At 47.9% G+C, this 18,032-nt stretch overlaps 1 protein-coding gene across 8 annotated transcripts in view; it reads left to right on the top strand.

Annotated features, from left to right (window-relative positions):
- Nucleotides 1-2,451: 2,451 nt before the first annotated feature.
- tnika (TRAF2 and NCK interacting kinase a) overlaps nt 2,452-18,032 on the top strand; it is a 68,785-nt gene continuing 53,204 nt past the window's right edge. For 7 of the 8 annotated variants that reach the window (XM_076975739.1, XM_076975744.1, XM_076975741.1 and 4 more), the window contains exons 1-6: nt 2,452-2,571; nt 6,261-6,383; nt 12,427-12,537; nt 13,221-13,311; nt 13,979-14,109; nt 16,492-16,546. In XM_076975739.1, coding sequence (XP_076831854.1) covers nt 2,467-2,571; nt 6,261-6,383; nt 12,427-12,537; nt 13,221-13,311; nt 13,979-14,109; nt 16,492-16,546 — 616 coding nt within the window. In that variant the 5' untranslated portion in view covers nt 2,452-2,466. Of the gene's footprint in view, nt 2,572-6,260; nt 6,384-12,426; nt 12,538-13,220; nt 13,312-13,978; nt 14,110-16,491; nt 16,547-18,032 lie in introns of those variants that run through there. The other variant, XM_076975745.1, reaches the window with a different exon arrangement.

Here is an 18,032-nt window from a genome sequence, read left to right as displayed (position 1 = left end):
CACGCTCAATGCGTGAGAGTTGGCAACCCTGGTGTAATGCCGCGAGTGGGATTGATGTGATAGCATTTTCTAGCCTTACTTTGGATTCTAGCTGCAGCATTTTGTACAAGTTGTAGCTTCTTTATGGACTGTTAAGAGCATCCAATTAGAAGACTATTACAGTAGTCCAATCTTGACGAGACAAAAGCATGGACCAGCTTCTCTGCATCAGCTAACAAAAGTAAGTGTCTTAGCTTGGCGATATTATGTAAATGGAAAAGGCAGCCTTATTGGCATTGCATATATGTGTGTCAAATGAAAGATCTGAATCAATAGTGACACCTAAACTTTTTGCAGTAGATTTAGGTGTTACTGAAAAACCATCTAGGGTAAGGGAAATATCAGCCCAATTACTTCTAGCAGCTTTGGGCCAAAGAATCAGCACCTCTTATCGGAATCAGTCTTATCGGAATTTAGTTGAAGAAAATTTGACACCATCCAGTATTTAATGTCATGGTCGCAGTTCTCAATCTTGCGAGTTGTAGTGATGTCATCCAGATTAGAAGATATACAACTGAGTATCATCTGCTCCTGCACTCCTTTCCTTCTGCTCAGCTCAGCTCAGTTTCTCTGTCTCTTCTCAGTACCCTGACGTTGTTCTTCGGATTTCATCAAAGAAAATGGATTTGATGCAGTGGTGAACGCAATTGATACTATTTTTTCAAAGTCATGGTGCGGGAGAACCCACATGTCCAGACGGAACGTTCTCATCTGGATATGTGTTTGACTCATGGGGGACGTGATGTAGTTGAGGACGTGTTCTTATTTGGAACTTTGATCGCTGGGATTCTGCTGATTGGATTAGGCATCACCCTGGAGTATCGAGGAATAAGAAGAGTGGGTCAGTTATCGAACGCCCACGCCAAGTGCCCAACATGATTGATGCGGTGGGTAGAGCTGTCAAGACACAGACTATGACTGTTGGTAAAAGCTTGGAATCTATCGGGGATGGAAGAAGCTCTACGTGTGAAGTTGGATCAGTTGGGAGACCGCTGAGTTAAAGAGGAGTTTGTGTGCTCAAACGCTCAAGGAAATAAATGTAAATGTGCCATATATTGTCAATTGTGATTTTTCACCGCAGCCCTAGCCCGGCGCCTGGGGAGCAGTTGGGGTTAGGTGCACCTCAAGGGCACCTCAGTCATAGCCTCAGGTCTGGGAATCAAACCCACGACCCTCCGGTCACAAGACCAGTTCCCTACCACCAGGCTATGACTGCCCTAATCAGATGATGAGCTTCTTGCTAAATTCTTCCTTCTGCTTATCTGCATTGGCGCCCAAACAAATTTCTCCCAGAAGGTCGTTGTCTTGGTTACCTGCTCCTACCCCCACACAGAGACTGTCAGAGATAGCTCTCGCCTTCCACCGCAAACTTTGACACGAAAACTGTGGCAGGCCTCTGGCTCCCCCCTCCCTATCTGAATGAATCACGCCTCTCTCTGCCAGTGTTGGGAACGTTAATTTAAAAAAGTAAATAGTTATAGTTACTCACTACTTGTTCAAAAAAGTAACTAAGTTAGTAACTGAATTACTCTATAATAAAAGTAACTCGTTACCAGGGAAAGTAACTATTTGCATTACAGTTAAAAATAAGGATTTTTTGCAAAAGCAGTTTTCACAGTCAGTTGAAATGAGTAGATCAGAAAGGTGTTCACTTAAAAAAAGTTGGCAAGACAGGCTCTACTCTCTATCATCGTACACCCCCTTTAGCAGACATAGGTAATAGCCTTCACTCATTTAGAGTTAAATGAAACCAAAGTTACAGTGAAAAGAAAGCTGTGGGGTGTCCGTTTTTACTTTATAACTTATTTAGGCCTCTGCCCGGAGCTCTGAGCCAGCCCAGCAGCAGAGCGCTTCACATCCTTGGCCGATGCTCCGCAGGGTGGGAGTTTGCTTCAGAATTACACTCACAAATGTCTGTAGGAGCACAGCTTTACTTTTAAGATGGTCAGATAAAGAGGAGGCAGACTCATCCATTAGAGAGCAGCGAACTGAAGGCTTACACTTCCTCACACACACACACACACACACACACACACACACACACACACCGTAATCTCTCAGTATTTCAGTATTAACATGCTGAAAAAGAGAGTGAACTGTCAAAATTCTGTTTTAATACAGAGTCTGTGTGGTAATGCTGGGTTAAGACTCAACAGCAGACCTTAGTTTTGTCCTACATAATAAACCCAGCTCATGAGGCAGCTAAACAGTTCTTAAATTTCCAAGGAAAAAGTGCATGTATAAGCCAAACAATTCTATTTAATTTCCATGTAATATTAATTGAAAGAGAAAGTACGCATGAATGTGTCAAATGTGTCAGACTGCAAACAGTTGTTGATTATTGTAGGAGTGTCCGTGTTGATGGAATGTGGGAACAATGCCATGCAGTTCCAGAGAAGGAGCCACTAATGTTGACATGGCACGGTCATGTTTCATGACACAAACGTCACTTTTGTGTGTTGTTGTGTTTTGCAGGGTCGACATGTAAAGTCAGGCCAGCTGGCTGCTATCAAGACCATGGACGTGACAGAGGTGAGCTTCTCATGTCACGTTACCTCAGAAACCACGTGCGTCCAAATTTACACCCAGTTTTCACTCTGGACGTAGTGGGTGTCCCAGTCCATGCTGGTCTCCTCTTGGGAAACTCCACGCCGTTCACCATGGGAGCTGACTCATGTCATGATCTGACATTAACAGCCTTGGTTTGCTTTTTCTGTTTTTCTGGTTCTTCTGTCTTTGCTGACTGCTCAGTGTCATGCTGGGTAATGTCCTCTTGTATATTGTTTTACAGTTTTTTTCGACTGCTAACATGCGTTTCCCAATACTTGTGATACATTGTCAAAACTCTAAACACAGCAACACATTGACCTCACACAAATAGCCAAATAATTAATATTGTGTTCAAAAGCGCATTTTCTTAACTAAATAACAACTCTGCATTTCACAACGCAAACAAAGTTTTCTCTTTATACACCAACTTTGTTAAAACACAGCAAACCTGGTTCATTATCCAATCATTCTTTCAAACACTAGCACATATTCTCTATTCGAGATGAACATAGTCAATCACTGCACAACCACTGTAAAAAAAACTAACATTTGATGGCAATACAGAAACAGTATTACATGTAAACAACAGACATTTTACAGTAACATCTGTTGTTTTTTTTAGTCAGTTCATTTTTACTGTAATCCGCTTCATTTGGACTTTTTTTCAAATGTACATTTTTGGCAACATACTGTCTACACAAAGAGTGATATTTACTGTTAGGTACTATATGCAATGTAGATTAGACAAAAAGGAGTCAGTTTTGCAGTAAAGGTTATATTTTACTGTATTAGGGACATTACTGTAAATTGCGGCCTAACCTAAAAAATTATTACCGTGATTGTAAACACAATTAGCCATGGTCCCATATGTGCAAAAAATACACATATACAAAAAAAGCCACACAAGGGGAAAAAACGGATACAAAACTGAAAATACTTATTACATGTAATCTAAATGGTCTTCAGCAGTTGGCCACATGTTTTCATCCATGTCACATCTGATGTTAGCCCTTGCCATGCACCTGGGATAGAAAAGCTTGGATTGCCTTATTCACCCCTGGAAGTCTTCAGCTGAAATGTCTCTGCAGCCGGGATCCATTGCATCCAGGAGGGACATTTGGTCATGGGGCCGATGATCATACACCTTCCACCTCCAGACTGAAAAAAGTTCCTTAGTGGTGTTGAGGAAAGGCAAGATGGGCGGGAGGAAAAGGGACATCACTCTTGGATGGTCTATAAACCAGTTTGTGATGACATGAGAATGACAAAATGCTACATTGTCCCATCACAAATGTCCTCGTGTTTCCTCCCACCTGTTCCATTTCTGCTTCTGGAACCAGTTGTTGGTAGAGTTCATTCAAAAACAAAAGAAGGAGGTCACTGTTATAGGGACCAATCTGGCATTTGTGAAGGACCAAACCATCACTTGAGATTGCAGGACAAATTGTTATATTTGCTCCTCTCTGACCCGGTACATTACTGTACTTCATTGTATTTCATTGATCTATATGTGCAAAAAATATGTATTACAGTAATAGCTTTTCAGCTGCCTTTGTTTTTGCAGAACTTTGCATTTTATACAGTATTTAAAGTTTTGAACCTTAGGTTTTCATTTTTGATATGCTGTGTGCAAGCAATTGTAAATAATAATAATAATAATAATCTTTATTTGTATAGCACCTTTCATACATACATGCAACTCAAAGTGCTTTACAGTATAAATAAAAGAAACATAAAAAAGAGAAGACAAAAAGAAAATGTTAGAAGAAATTAAAGTAAAATAACATAAAATGTAAAAAAGTAAAGTAAACAATATAATAAAAAAGTAAAGTAAGTAAAACTAATTAAGATAAGTAAATATAAGAAGATAAAAATAAAATATTAAAATTAAAGATAAAAAGAAATAATTAAATAAAGTGACAAATTATAAAATAATAGACTAGAGTTTCTTAACTAAAAGCAGATCTAAACAGGAAAGTTTTGAGACTGTTCTTGAAACTATTCAGGGATGAAATGCCTCTGAGCTCTTCAGGAAGAGAATTCCAGAGCTTTGGGCCATAGTGGCTAAAAGCACCCTCGCCAATCTTTAATCGGCATCTAGGAATCACCAGTAGATTACTGTTTGAACACCTCAGAGACCTGACTGGAACATATCTAACCATCATTTCACTGAGGTAAAGAGGGGCAAGACCATGAAGACATTTAAAAACCATGACTAGAACCTTAAAATCTATCCTAAAGCTGACAGGTAACCAGTGCAGTGAGTGGAGTGCAGGTGTAATATGATCTCTCTTTCTCCTGCGGGTCAGAACCCTTGCAGCCGCGTTCTGAACTCGCTGTAGGTGCGAAATAGAGCTCTTTGGAAGAGCAGACAGAACAGCGTTACAATAATCTAGCCTTGATGTGATAAATGCATGGACAAGTTTTTCACTGTCAGCAGGAGAGAGCATATCTCGGACCTTAGCAATGTTTCGAAGGTGAAAATAAGCTGTCTTGCATGTAGTCATGATGTGTGATTTGAAGCTGAGCTCATTATCAAAGGTGACGCCCAGGTTCTTAACACATTGTCTGGCATTCAGATTCATTTGATTTAAATAAGTCTGGACATCATTCCTTTGTGAATCACTGCCAAGAACAAGAACCTCTGTCTTCTGTTTATTTAACTGCAGAAAATTGTCAGACATCCATGTCTGTATATCATCTATGCAGTCAAACAGTGACCAAATTTGATTTTAGGGCCTTAGGTTCTAGAGAAATGTAAAGTTGAGTGTCATCTGCATATTGATGATAACTAATACCATGTTTATTAATGATATGTGGTAAAATAAGGCAAAAATGATCCAGAATTTTGTTATTGGATAACCTTGTGTGTATAGAAAATTTAAGCATTATAAAAACATGTAAAATGACTGCATTTTGTGCCATAATAACATGAATTGAACTAATAGTATAGCCCCTGAAAACTGATGTTCAATGTGTTTAGAGTTTTGAAAATGTGACTACAGATTGGACAAACGCACGTTAGCAGTCGTCAAAAACTGTAATGTGCCTTTGTGTGTAAACAGAAAAGGTAGTCTGATATGAAGAACTACAACACGGAGGGGTTTCTGTTAGCAATGTTTTCTGCAATTTCAGGCTGTGGTGGTAAGTAGACCAGGGCGTGCAGGCCCACACTGGGGGGTTTGTTCCACCACAACTGATTAACCTCTTTTTGAGTAGCATAATGAACTAACCAAGCATGTTTTGAACATGGAGCATTTCAGACCACTGTGTTCCAGACCACTGCACACTGGAATCAATACAGCTGCTTAAATAAATAAACCAGGTGTAAATGAATCTTGATTAATTAATCTTGTTTATTAATAATGTTGTAAGTTTGTCTTGATCGGTCAGTCTAGCCAAATCTTTTCTCCCTCAATGACCCGAGTGGCATTAGCTGGTATAAACTCTAATTGCTGTTCAGGGTTTGCGTCTGTACATAAGTGTGTTTGGAATGTAAAGTGTATGTTTGGAATACCAGAGAAGTAATCCAGTGTGAGAATATCGGCAGATCCTGAGTTAATCTGTCACCCTCCATTGCCCCATTGGCTGAGCTGAATTAAGCTGAATTAAGGTGAATTAAGATGAATTAAGGTGAATTAAGGTCTTGACTGTTCCATGCTGTGTTACAGGATCAGGAGGAGATCAAGGCTGAGATCAACATGCTGAGGAGGTATTCCCGCCACTGCAACATCGCCACCTTTTATGGAGCCTTCATCAAGAAGAACCCACCAGGAACCAATGACCAGCTCTGGGTGAGTCTGTGCTGTCAACACACACTCTCATTAGTACAAGTGCTCTTTTATATGAGCTGGGAGACTTATCTGGTTAATGTGATTGAGGGAGTGTATGCATGTGTGTGTGTGTGTGTGTGTGTGTGTGTGGCCCACCTTGTAGGCTTGGCCACGTTTAACTGATAGCAACTGAATGGCAGTTGTAGTGCAACTTTCTCTCTCCTTGTGAGGAGTGTGAGGTTAGGTGCTGTATATCTGTAACGCGGCGGTGTCGCGCTGGTTTTACAGTGTGTAGGACTCAAGTGCAAACCCAAAATAAATAAATGCCAAAAACGGCAAACGGAAACCTCCGCGGATGCGGGAAAGCCAAAACCAAAAGACCTCAAAGGGAAAACGCCAAAAACGGCAAACAGAAACCTCAGCAATAGCGGGAAAACTAAAACAAAAACCCAAAGGGAAAACAACTCAACAATACGGAGGAATCTCAACGTGTAGTGAGAACCAGGTAAGTAAACAAAAAATACGCGGATTATAATCAACGCGTCGCCCGGTGATGAAATCCAGGGGAGATATGAGACCATGGCCTGGAGGGTATGGGCAAAGGGTGCTGTAGCCCCCTGGGCTTGCTACGCGGTGCCTTGCCTCTGTTGCACACCTCACAGGAGGCCACAAAGTCACTAATCTCTTTGTCTATCGCAGACCACCAAAAGCATCTTTTAATGAGCTCGGCAGTCCGCCTGGCACCAGGGTGCACCGCGTTACGCTCGGTGTGTCCCCATAAAAGGACCTTACGCCGGGCGGCTGAGGGAACGAAAAGACGACCAGGAGGAACTCCACTCGGCCCGGGTTTGTTGGCGAGCTCGTCCTGCACCACCTTTTCTATCCCCCATCGAATGGGTGTCACAACCACCCTGGGAGGAAGCACGGTTTCTGGGGGGCCGTCAAGGGGATGACACTCCCACTGACGGGACAAGGCGTAAGGCTTAGTGTTCTTAGAGCCCGGGCGATAGGACAGCGTGAAGATGAAACGACTAAAGAAGAGGGCCCACCTAGCCTGTCTGGCGTTAAGACACTTGGCTTGCTGAAGGTAAGACAGGTTTTTGTGATCAGACCAGACCAGGAAGGGGTGACGGGCCCCCTCCAGCCAGTGCCGCCATTCCTCCAGGGCCATTTTAACGGCCAGTAGTTCTTTGTCCCCTACATCGTACCGCCTCTCAGTAGGGGTGAAACGGTGTGAGAAGTAAGCACAGGGATGTAACCTAGGTGGTTCCCCGACCCTCTGAGAGAGAACAGCCCCAACGCCCAGGTCAGAAGCATCTGTCTCGTCTACGAAGGGGACCTCGGGATCAGGGACTCGCAGCACCGGAGCACTAGTGAAAAGACCCTTGAGGGTCGCGAATGCCTTCTGGGCTTCAGGGGTCCACGCGAACTTCCCCAGTTTCTTGCTCGTGAGGGCAGAGGGAGGAGCAGCAAGGGTGCTGAAGCCCCTAATGAATCGTCTGTAAAAAGCCCAGGAAACGTTGGACCAGTCGCACAGACGTGGGGGTGGGCCAGTGAGTCACCGCTTTCGTCTTGGCGGGATCCATGGCTAGGTGGCCCTGAGTAACAATGAACCCTAAAAAGGCTACCTCAGAGACGTGAAACAGAGACTTCTCCAGTTTTACGTAGAGGTGGTTCTCTAGTAACAACTGGAGGATACAACGCACATGTTGCCTGTGTTCCTGAACGGTACGGCTGTATATTAAAATGTCGTCGAGGTAAACGTAGGTGTATTCGTCCAGAGCCTTCCTTAACACACCGTTAACAAACCGTTGGAAAGCCGCAGGTGCGTTCATAAGCCCGAACGGCATAACCAAATACTCATAATGCCCCGATGGCGTGATGAAGGCGGTTTTCCACTCGTCGCCTTCTCTAACGTACAACAAGTTATACGCGCTTCTTAAATCCAACTTGGTAAAGATCGTCGCCCGTTGGAGAGCCTCGAAGGCAGAGGACATGAGAGGCAAGGGGTGGCGATCTTTTACCGTGATTTTGTTTAGTCCCCTGTAATCAATACAAGGACGGAGACCCCCATCCTTTTTCCCCCACAAAGAAAAACCCGGCACCAGCGGGAGAGGTAGAGGGACGGATAGTGCCGGCAGCGAGCGACTCTTGGATATAGGCCTCCATAGCCTTGCGTTCAGGTAGAGCTAACGAAAATAACCGCCCCCTAGGGGGGGTCGTCCCAGGTAAGAGGTCTATAGCGATGTCACAAGCCCTATGCGGGGGTAAGAAGCCGGCTTTGCATTTACTAAAAACCTCTTAGGTCGTGATAAACATCGGGAACCTTCTCCAACCCTGCTATATTTTCCTGGCTGCCATCGGGCTTGCCACCGCGGGGTATAAGACATGACTGCTCACAGACCCTGCTCTAATGACTGATTGAGAGTTTGAGACAATCGATGTCAGGGTTGTGGCGCTGAAGCCAGGGAAACCCTAAAATCAGCTGCAATCTGGGCGCCGCAATAACGTATGGGGTGATGGTTTCATGGTGGTTCCCCATGACCACCGTTAAGGGTACGGTTTGGTGGGTTATGTCCCCTGAGGTGAGTAACCTGCCGTCCACAGCGGACACCGAGAGGGGTTTTTCCAGGGGAACCAGGGGTATCGCGAGAGTGGCTACTAGGGCGGAATCAATGAAGTGGCCAGTAGCCCCTGAGTCGATAAGAGCCCTAACCCGGTGTTCTTTGGAGCCCCTCCATGAAACTACAACGTGGGGCGTTAGTCCGCAGGCGGGGGTGTAAGCGTCACGACTCGTCTGTGAAACCCCGTTCACCTGATGGGTCTGCCCTTTTCCCTGTAACTCGGGACACTCCGCGATTTTGTGTTCAGCCCGACCGCAATATAAACACTTGCCCTCCCGTATACGGTTTTGCCTTTCCTGTCGGGAAAGGCGAGTGTGCCCCAATTGCATGGGCTGTTCTAGTGCTTTCCCGTCCCCTGGTGCGTTTTTACACACTGGGGAGACTGGCGTCGCGCTGGGCTTCGTGGAGGAACGACGGTTTTGTTTGCGGTCGCGTAATTGGTTATCTATCTTAACCGTAAGTTCCATGGCGTCGTTCAGACCGCTGGGTGGTTCTCTGAGAGATAACTCATCTTTTATGTCTTCATTTAAACCTTCGATGTAAATGGCCCCCAGCGCGTCCGAACCCCAATCGCTCTCGGCAGCTAGTGTGCGAAATTCCAACGAGTATTCCGCCACCGTTAGTCTGCCCTGTCGCAAGCGCAAAAGTTTAGACACGACTAAACCCCCAGAGGCCGGATGATAAAACGCCTGTCGCATAGCTTGAGAGAAGTGCTCAAACGAGGAACAAAGCTCCTGATGCTTCTCCCAAACCGGTGTAGCCCACCGTAGCGCATTCCCTGAAAGCAAAGCCATCACGTAGGCTACCTTAGCACGTTCGGTCGGGAAGCGTGATGGCTGTTGCTCGAATATCAGGGAGCACTGTAACAAGAACCCCCTGCTCTCGTCAGGATCCCCGCTGTAGCGCGCCGGAGCGGGCAGTGCGGGCTCAGTACGGGAACCGGTAGGCGACCCCGATACACCAGAGGAAACCAGAGGGCTTGGAGACACACTAGGCGGATCGGGTTTTTGAACCGCAACTGGGATTGCCTGAAGCTGAGCGTATATCTCCTGAAAAGCCTGCTCATGCCTACCGATGGCTTGCCCTTGTATAGCGAGGACCTTCCTTAGCTCATTGGTGGCTGGGTTCGTTGAGTCCATAGTGGCTGAAGTTGTACTGTAACGCGGCACCCCAAACACGGCGGTGTTGCGCTGGTTTTGCAGTGTGTAGGACTCAAGTGCAAACCCAAAATTAATAAATGCCAAAAACGGCAAACGGAAACCTCCGCGGATGCGGGAAAACCAGAACCAAAAGACCTCAAAGGAAAAACGCCAAAAACGGCCAACAGAAACCTCCGCAATAGCGGGAAAACTAAAACAAAAAACCCAAACAGGGTTGCCAACTTTTGATGTTCGCTTGGAGTGAGATTTTAACCTGGAGGAGGTGGCGAGTGTAAATTGTTGAGGGGGGGGGGGGCGACCGTAAAATGGACACTAAGTATTATATCACGATCTGTCGATCGCTGTCGTTGGCGCCAGAGCGAACTAGTAACTCGTTGAATCATGAATCATATACGTGGATCTGAGGTAAATAAATTAGATTTTGTTTTCGGCGTGAGATCGGATGTGTGGCGTGAGAGCGTGTGAAGACGGTCAAATGCGTGAGAGTTGGCAACCCTGCCCAAAGGGAAAACAACTCAACGATACGGAGGAATCTCAATGTGTAGTGAAAACCAGGTAAGTAAACGAAAAATACGTGGATTATAATCAACGCGTCATAGCAGTGAAAACAACGGGGAGAACGAAAAACACACGGAGCACAACTCAACGTGTCACGAAGCAAACAAGAGGGAGGAGAAGTGAAGTTCAGGGACACGTCCGTGAACTTCTACCGGGGTTACCCGTCAATCTGTCAGCCAGAACACTGGCAGACAAACCAACATAGAAAACAGAGGAGAAGGGAAAAAAATGGTAAGAAAGAAACTGAGAGAGAGAGAGAGACTGAGAAACACTCAGGGAGAATAAAAGAAAACAGGTGAATGAAACGCAGAGACAAAGAGAGCGAGAGAACAATGGCTTAGGCTGTGAGTGCATGGAACAACAAGCAACTTCAGCAATGAGCTGCTGAAGTTGCCCACTCTAAGTAGGCTACAAACAGGTGTAGCCTATCGCGTCTGATTGCCCCCAGGTCTAGCTCGCGAGCTCCTCCTTGTGGCGACAGGAGGAGCTCGCCTGGGTCCAACCCTGACAATATCAGTGTGTACTAGAAACAGAGTTTGGCAGGGAAGGGACTGCAGTTCATTAGTACCATGTTGCCTTGCTGAGGAATAGCCACTGAGCAGAGAAAGCGTTCGCACACACACCACTTTTCCTGGATGTGTGAGAGTGTGGGAGGGTGAGAGTGTGGGAATATGGGAGTGTAGGAGGGTGAGAGTGTAGGAGGGTGAGTGTGTGGGAATATGGGAGGGTGAGAGGGTGGGAATATGGGAGTGTAGGAGGGTGAGTGTGTGGGAATATGGGAGGGTGAGAGGGTGAGAGTGTAGGAGGGTGAGAGTGTGGGAATATGGGAGGGTGACAGGGTGAGAGTGTAGGAAGAGGATGAGAGTGTGGGAGGGTGAGAGTGTAGGAGGGTGAGAGTGTGGGAATATGGGAGGGTGAGAGTGTGGGAATATGGGAGGGTGAGAGTGTGTGAATATGGGAGGGTGAGAGTGTAGGAGGGTGAGAGTGAGGGAGGGTGAGAGTGTGTGAATATGGGAGGGTGAGAGTGTAGGAGGGTGAGAGTGAGGGAGGGTGAGAGTGTGTGAATATGGGAGGGTGAGAGGGTGAGAGTGTGGGAATATGGGAGGGTGAGAGTGTAGGAGGGTGAGAGTGTGGGAGGGTGAGAGTGTGTGAATATGGGAGGGTGAGAGGGTGAGAGTGTAGGAGGGTTAGAGTGTGGGAGGGTGAGAGTGTGGAAATATGGGAGGGTGGGAGGGTGAGCGGTACTGTTAGGGTGTCAAGGTGAGAGGGGGAGTGGACACTGGTCTCTTTCTGTCCCTCTTTCTCTTGATCTACCTCCATTCACAACCAGCAGATGAATAAAACGCATTTATATTCTCTCCCCCTTTCCCCCCCCCCTTTCTCCTCTCTCTCCTCTGTCTCCCCCCTCCCTCCCTCTTCTCTCCTCTCTTTCTCCTCTGTCTCCCCCCTCCTCTCCCCTTCCCTCCCTCTCCTCTCCCCCTCTCTCTCACATCTCCCCCCTCCCTCAGTGAACTGAGTTCTTTTTTGAGAGAGATTTATCTCCTTTGTCACACTGTTAGTGCTCACTGCTTTGTGCTGCAGGTTTCATTCATCACACCTTTTATGATCTACGTGTGTGTGTGTGTGTGTGTGTGTGTGTGTGTGTGTGTGTGTGTGTGTGTGTGTGTGTGTGTGTGTGTGTGCTCGTGTGTGTGTGTGTGTGTGTGTGTGTGTGTGCTGCAGCTGGTGATGGAGTTCTGTGGTGCAGGCTCTGTGACAGATCTGGTTAAGAGCACCAGAGGCAACTCTCTGAAGGAAAAGTGGACGGCCTACATCAGCAGGGAAATCCTCAGGGTGAGAGTCCTCTTCCTCCTCAACTGCTTTTCCACTGCTACTGTATAATCTCGTATAATCTCTTGCACACACACCAGTGCTTTAATAGGGTCCTCCTACATTTGTGGAGTATACAGTGTTCACATGCCAAATACCACGCAGGCTTGTATGTGTGGAGGTTTTGTTCTTAGACTGTGAGTAATGGAGTCCTCATACGTTTGTGAGGTCTAATGGAGTCCTCATACGTTTGTGAGGTCTAATGGAGTCCTCATACGTTTGTGAGGTCTAATGGAGTCCTCATACGTTTGTGAGGTCTAATGGAGTCCTCATACGTTTGTGAGGTCTAATGGAGTCCTCCTACGTTTGTGAGGTCTAATGGAGTCCTCATACGTTTGTGAGGTCTAATGGAGTCCTCATACATTTGTGAGGTCTAATGGAGTCCTCATACGTTTGTGGGGTCTAATGGGGTCCTCATACGTTTGTGGGGTCTAATGGGGTACTCATACGTTTATGAGGTCTAATGGAGTCCTCTTACATTTGTGAGGTCTAATGGAGTCCTCATACGTTTGTGGGGTCTAATGGGGTCCTCATACATTTGTGAGGTCTAATGGGGTCCTCCTGTATATTCTTTTTTCCCACAATCCTGCTACATGAACACACAAAGCTAAAAATCTTTGGTTTGAAATGGTTGTGTGTGTTTGCAGGGTCTGGCTCACCTTCACAGCCACAGGGTCATCCACAGAGACATCAAAGGCCAAAATGTGCTCCTCACAGAGAATGCTGAAGTCAAACTAGGTGAGAGCGCTTAAACACATGACGTTTTGGCTGGTGCCCTCAGATCTTAACTATTGAGTAATATGGCAAATCTCTAGTAGACATCCTGCAAAAACAAAGTCACATGCCACGTTGCGTGTGAGTTTGTGTGTGGGTGTACGTGCGTGTGTGTGTGTGTTTGTGTGAGGGTGTATGTGATTGTGTGTATGTTTGTGTGTGGGTGTACATTATTGTGGGCGCGTGTGTGTGTGCAAGTGCATATTTGTGTGTGTGTGTGTGTGTGTGTGTGTGTGTGTGTACATTATTCTGTGTGTGTGGGTGCGTGCGTGTGTGTGGGTGTATGTGATTGTGTGTATGTTTGTGTGTGGGTGTACATTATTGTGGGCGCGTGTGTGTGTGCATGTGCATATTTGTGTCTGTGTGTGTGTGTGTGTGTGTGTGTGTGTATGTACATTATTCTGTGTGTGTGGGTGCGTGTGTGTGTGTGTGGGTATGTGTGTGTGTGTGTGTGTGTGTGTGTGTGTGTATGTACATTATTCTGTGTGTGTGGGTGCGTGTGTGTGTGTGTGGGTGCGTGTGTGTGTGTGTGGGTATGTGTGTGTGTGTGTGTGTGTGTGTGTGTGTGTGTGTGTGTGTGTGTGTGTGTGTGTGTGTTAAGTCTCATAAGTATCTGGTCGTGGTTGTATAGTGGACTTTGGTGTGAGTGCTCAGTTGGACCGCACAATCAATCGCAGGAACACGTTTATTGGCACCCCCTACTGGATGGCACCAGAAGTGATCGCTTGTAATGGCAACACACGGGCCACCTATGACTTCAAGGTGAGTCTTCTGCTTACTTTTAATTTTCATTTCCTTTGTTCAACTTCTCTTTCCCCCCACTGCCATTCGCTAAACTAGCTGGAGACTGAGATCAGATCCAGTGAGATGCACATACAGAGGTTTTCTCATGTGAATAAGAGAGCCTGTCATCAGCACATCCCTGAATCAACTGGATCAGCTGTGGGAAAATGGAGATTCTTCTTCTGATTCATACGAAGGGGGGTGAACCGACATACCGCCATAGAGCAAGCTAAAAGAATCCTCTCCCCTCTCTCCCCCCTCTCACCTCTCCCCCCTCTCACCTCTCCCCCCTCTCACCTCTCCCCCCTCTCTCTCCTCTCTCCCCCCCTCTCACCTCTCCCCTCTCTCCCCCCTCTCACCTCTCTCCCCCCTCTCACCTCTCCCCTCTCTCCCCCCTCTCACCTCTCCCCTCTCTCCCCCCTCTCACCTCTCCCCTCTCTCCCCCCTCTCACCTCTCCCCCCTCTCTCTCCTCTCTCCCCCCCTCTCACCTCTCCCCTCTCTCCCCCCTCTCACCTCTCTCCCCCCTCTCACCTCTCCCCTCTCTCCCCCCTCTCCCCCCTCTCACCTCTCCCCTCTCTCCCCCCTCTCACCTCTCCCCTCTCTCCCCTCTCTCCCCTCTCCCCCCTCTCACCTCTCTCCCCTCTCCCCTCTCCCCCCTCTCACCTCTCTCCCCTCTCCCCCCTCTCACCTCTCCCCCCTCTCACCTCTCCCCTCTCTCCCCCCTCTCACCTCTCCCCCCTCTCACCTCTCTCCCCTCTCCTCTCTCCCCCCCTCTCACCTCTCCCCCCTCTCACCTCTCCCCCCTCTCTCTCCCCTCTCTCCCCCCTCCCCTCTCTCCCCCCTCTCTCCCCCCTCCCCTCTCTCCCCCCTCTCTCCCCCCTCCCCTCTCTCCCCCCTCTCTCCCCTCTCTCCCCTCTCCCCTCTCTCCCCCCTCCCCTCTCTCCCCCCTCCCCTCTCTCCCCCCTCTCTCCCCTCTCTCCCCTCTCTCCCCCCTCCCCTCTCTCCCCTCTCTCCCCCCTCTCCCCCCTCTCCCCCCTCTCCCCTCTCCCCTCTCTCCCCCTCTCTCCCCTCTCTCCCCTCTCTCCCCTCTCTCCCCCCTCTCTCCCCTCTCTCCCCTCTCTCCCCCCCCTCTCTCCCCTCTCCCCCCTCTCTCCCCTCTCCCCCCTCTCTCCCCTCTCTCCCCTCTCCCCTCTCTCCCCCCTCTCTCCCCTCTCTCCCCTCTCTCCCCCTCTCTCCCCTCTCTCCCCTCTCTCCCCCCTCTCTCCCCTCTCCCTCTCTCCCCTCTCTCCCCCCTCCCCTCTCTCCCCCCTCCCCTCTCTCCCCCCTCTCTCCCCTCTCTCCCCCCTCTCTCCCCTCTCTCCCCTCTCTCCCCTCTCTCCCCTCTCTCCCCCCTCCCCTCTCTCCCCCCTCTCACCTCTCTCCCCCCTCTCACCTCTCCCCTCTCTCCCCTCTCTCCCCCCTCTCACCTCTCCCCTCTCTCCCCCCTCTCACCTCTCCCCTCTCTCCCCCCTCTCACCTCTCCCCTCTCTCCCCTCTCCCCCCTCTCACCTCTCTCCCCTCTCCCCTCTCCCCCCTCTCACCTCTCCCCCTCTCTCCCCCCTCCCCTCTCTCCCCCCTCTCTCCCCCCCTCCCCTCTCTCCCCCCTCTCTCACCTCTCCCCTCTCTCCCCCCTCTCACCTCTCCCCTCTCTCCCCCCTCTCACCTCTCCCCTCTCTCCCCTCTCTCCCCCTCTCCCCCCTCTCACCTCTCTCCCCTCTCCCCTCTCCCCCCTCTCACCTCTCCCCCCTCTCACCTCTCTCCCCTCTCCCCTCTCCCCCCTCTCACCTCTCCCCCCTCTCTCCCCCCTCTCACCTCTCCCCCTCTCTCCCCCCCTCCCCTCTCTCCCCCCTCTCTCCCCCCTCCCCTCTCTCCCCCCTCTCCCCCCTCTCCCCCCTCTCCCCTCTCTCCCCTCTCTCTCCCCTCTCTCCCCTCTCTCTCCCCTCTCTCCCCCCTCTCTCTCCCCTCTCCCCCCTCTCACCTCCCCTCTCTCCCCTCTCTCCCCCCCTCTCCCCTCTCCCCCTCCCTCCCCCCTCTCCCCCCTCTCTCTCCCCTCTCTCTCCCCTCTCCCCCCCTCTCTCTCCCCTCTCTCTCCCCTCTCTCCCCCTCTCTCCCCTCTCTCCCCCCTCTCCCCTCTCTCCCCTCTCTCACCTTCCTGTCTCTAGCTGAATCAGTACAGTGCATTACCTTCCAAACAGTCAGTCTGTGTCTGCCTACTATGACCTTTTGTAGACCTAGTTAGGAGCCTGTCTGCCAGTCTTTCCATGTCTGTCTGTCTGTGTCTGCATCTAATGGGGCCTGGTTCTTTCTGCTTTGTGTTTTAGAGTGATCTGTGGTCACTGGGAATCACAGCCATCGAGATGGCAGAGGGAGTCCCACGTATGTGCACACAGACACAAACGTGCACACACGTGTGCCCACACAAATAACCATGTACACGTGTGCCCACACAAATAACCATGTACACGTGTGCACACGTGTAGTTTTGGATTTTTCATATTAGTTTAGTTTTTATTTAATTGTGACTTTTTCCCTAATTCAGTTGGTTTTAATTATTTTTTAGAGCATGTTTGCTCATTTTTATTAGTTAAAAAAGTAAGCTTAGTTTTAGTTTCGTTTTCATTAGTTTTAGTATTAGTTTTAGTTTTTTTATACTTTGGGTTATTGTCAGGTGCAGGATTCAAAAGGTTCAAAGTAAATATTGTGTAATAAAAACTCATCAAAAGATAAAATTTAAAAAAATTGTTGAACAACCAACAGTCCACAAGATACAGTAGAAGCCTTAAGTGCAAAATGTGTAATATTGCTGCTGAAAATTGCCAGACTAGGACAGACACAAAGCCAAACTTTTTGAAGGCAATCGAGTCACACAGTCGTGTTGACATCCAGTCTCAACACATTAACTAGTACATCCACCCGCTTGCGGTTTTTCTGCACATTAACTAACCAGCAGCTATTTGATCACTGGTGAACAGTGATATCAATGCGTTATTCTAACCTTAACACTTTTTTCGGTAACGAGTAATATAACGCGCTACTATTTCCAGTCCAGTAATCAGATTAAAGTTACTTATCCACGTAACTGTGCGTTACTATTTTTATTTTCCTTAGTAAAAATATATATTTTTGCTTTCTTCTTGGCTCAGTTCTACTTTTGCGTCTGACCGTAGCGCTCGACTCCGCACGCTGCGCGCGACCCTGTGAAAGCGCGAGCACGTTTTACAAGTCATTTTTTGCAGCGTCCTCCCGTAACGATATGTGGTAGTATAAAGAAACACCCCTCAAAAACAGGGGAAGGAACATTTACCTGACGAAAATTAATGTTGCTTTGTGTTCCAGGTTTGAAAAGTGCTGGAATTTTGGCTAACATAGCCTACTTTAAAATGCTTGAAATTGTAATGGTATTTAGTTTCACAACAAATAGCTGTCTGACTGAACAGTTCTCTTGTATTACGTTTACAAATAAATTTACAAATAATACCGCGCAGCTACACAAACGTAATGTCAGGAGATACTGTAGCAACTACTACTGCTCACGGTGAATTCCCTAACGGACACTTGGCCACTCAAGGAGGGGGGGGGGGGGGTGCTGCGCGCGCCAGGGTTGCGTTATCAATAAAGTTTTCCTCCTCTGGATTTTTGGATTAAGCAGTTTCTGCCTCGGTTACCGAACCTGCTTCAATACATTGTTACTGTTAAAAATGCACTTCCAATAAAGTGAGTATTGGAAAAATTATTTTTGCTGCTGAATGTAACTTGTAATCTAACGTAGTTACTTTTAAAATCAAGTAATCAGTAATCAGTAATCGGATTACTTTTTCAAGGTAACTATGCCATCACTGCTGGTGAAGACGGTCCATTACGG

The sequence above is a fragment of the Brachyhypopomus gauderio genome, chromosome 16, assembly GCF_052324685.1.
Source record: "Brachyhypopomus gauderio isolate BG-103 chromosome 16, BGAUD_0.2, whole genome shotgun sequence".
NCBI classification, from domain to species: Eukaryota; Metazoa; Chordata; class Actinopteri; order Gymnotiformes; family Hypopomidae; genus Brachyhypopomus; species Brachyhypopomus gauderio.
Note: the sequence above shows the minus strand (reverse complement) of the source record. Positions and strands in the feature narration are given on the sequence as shown.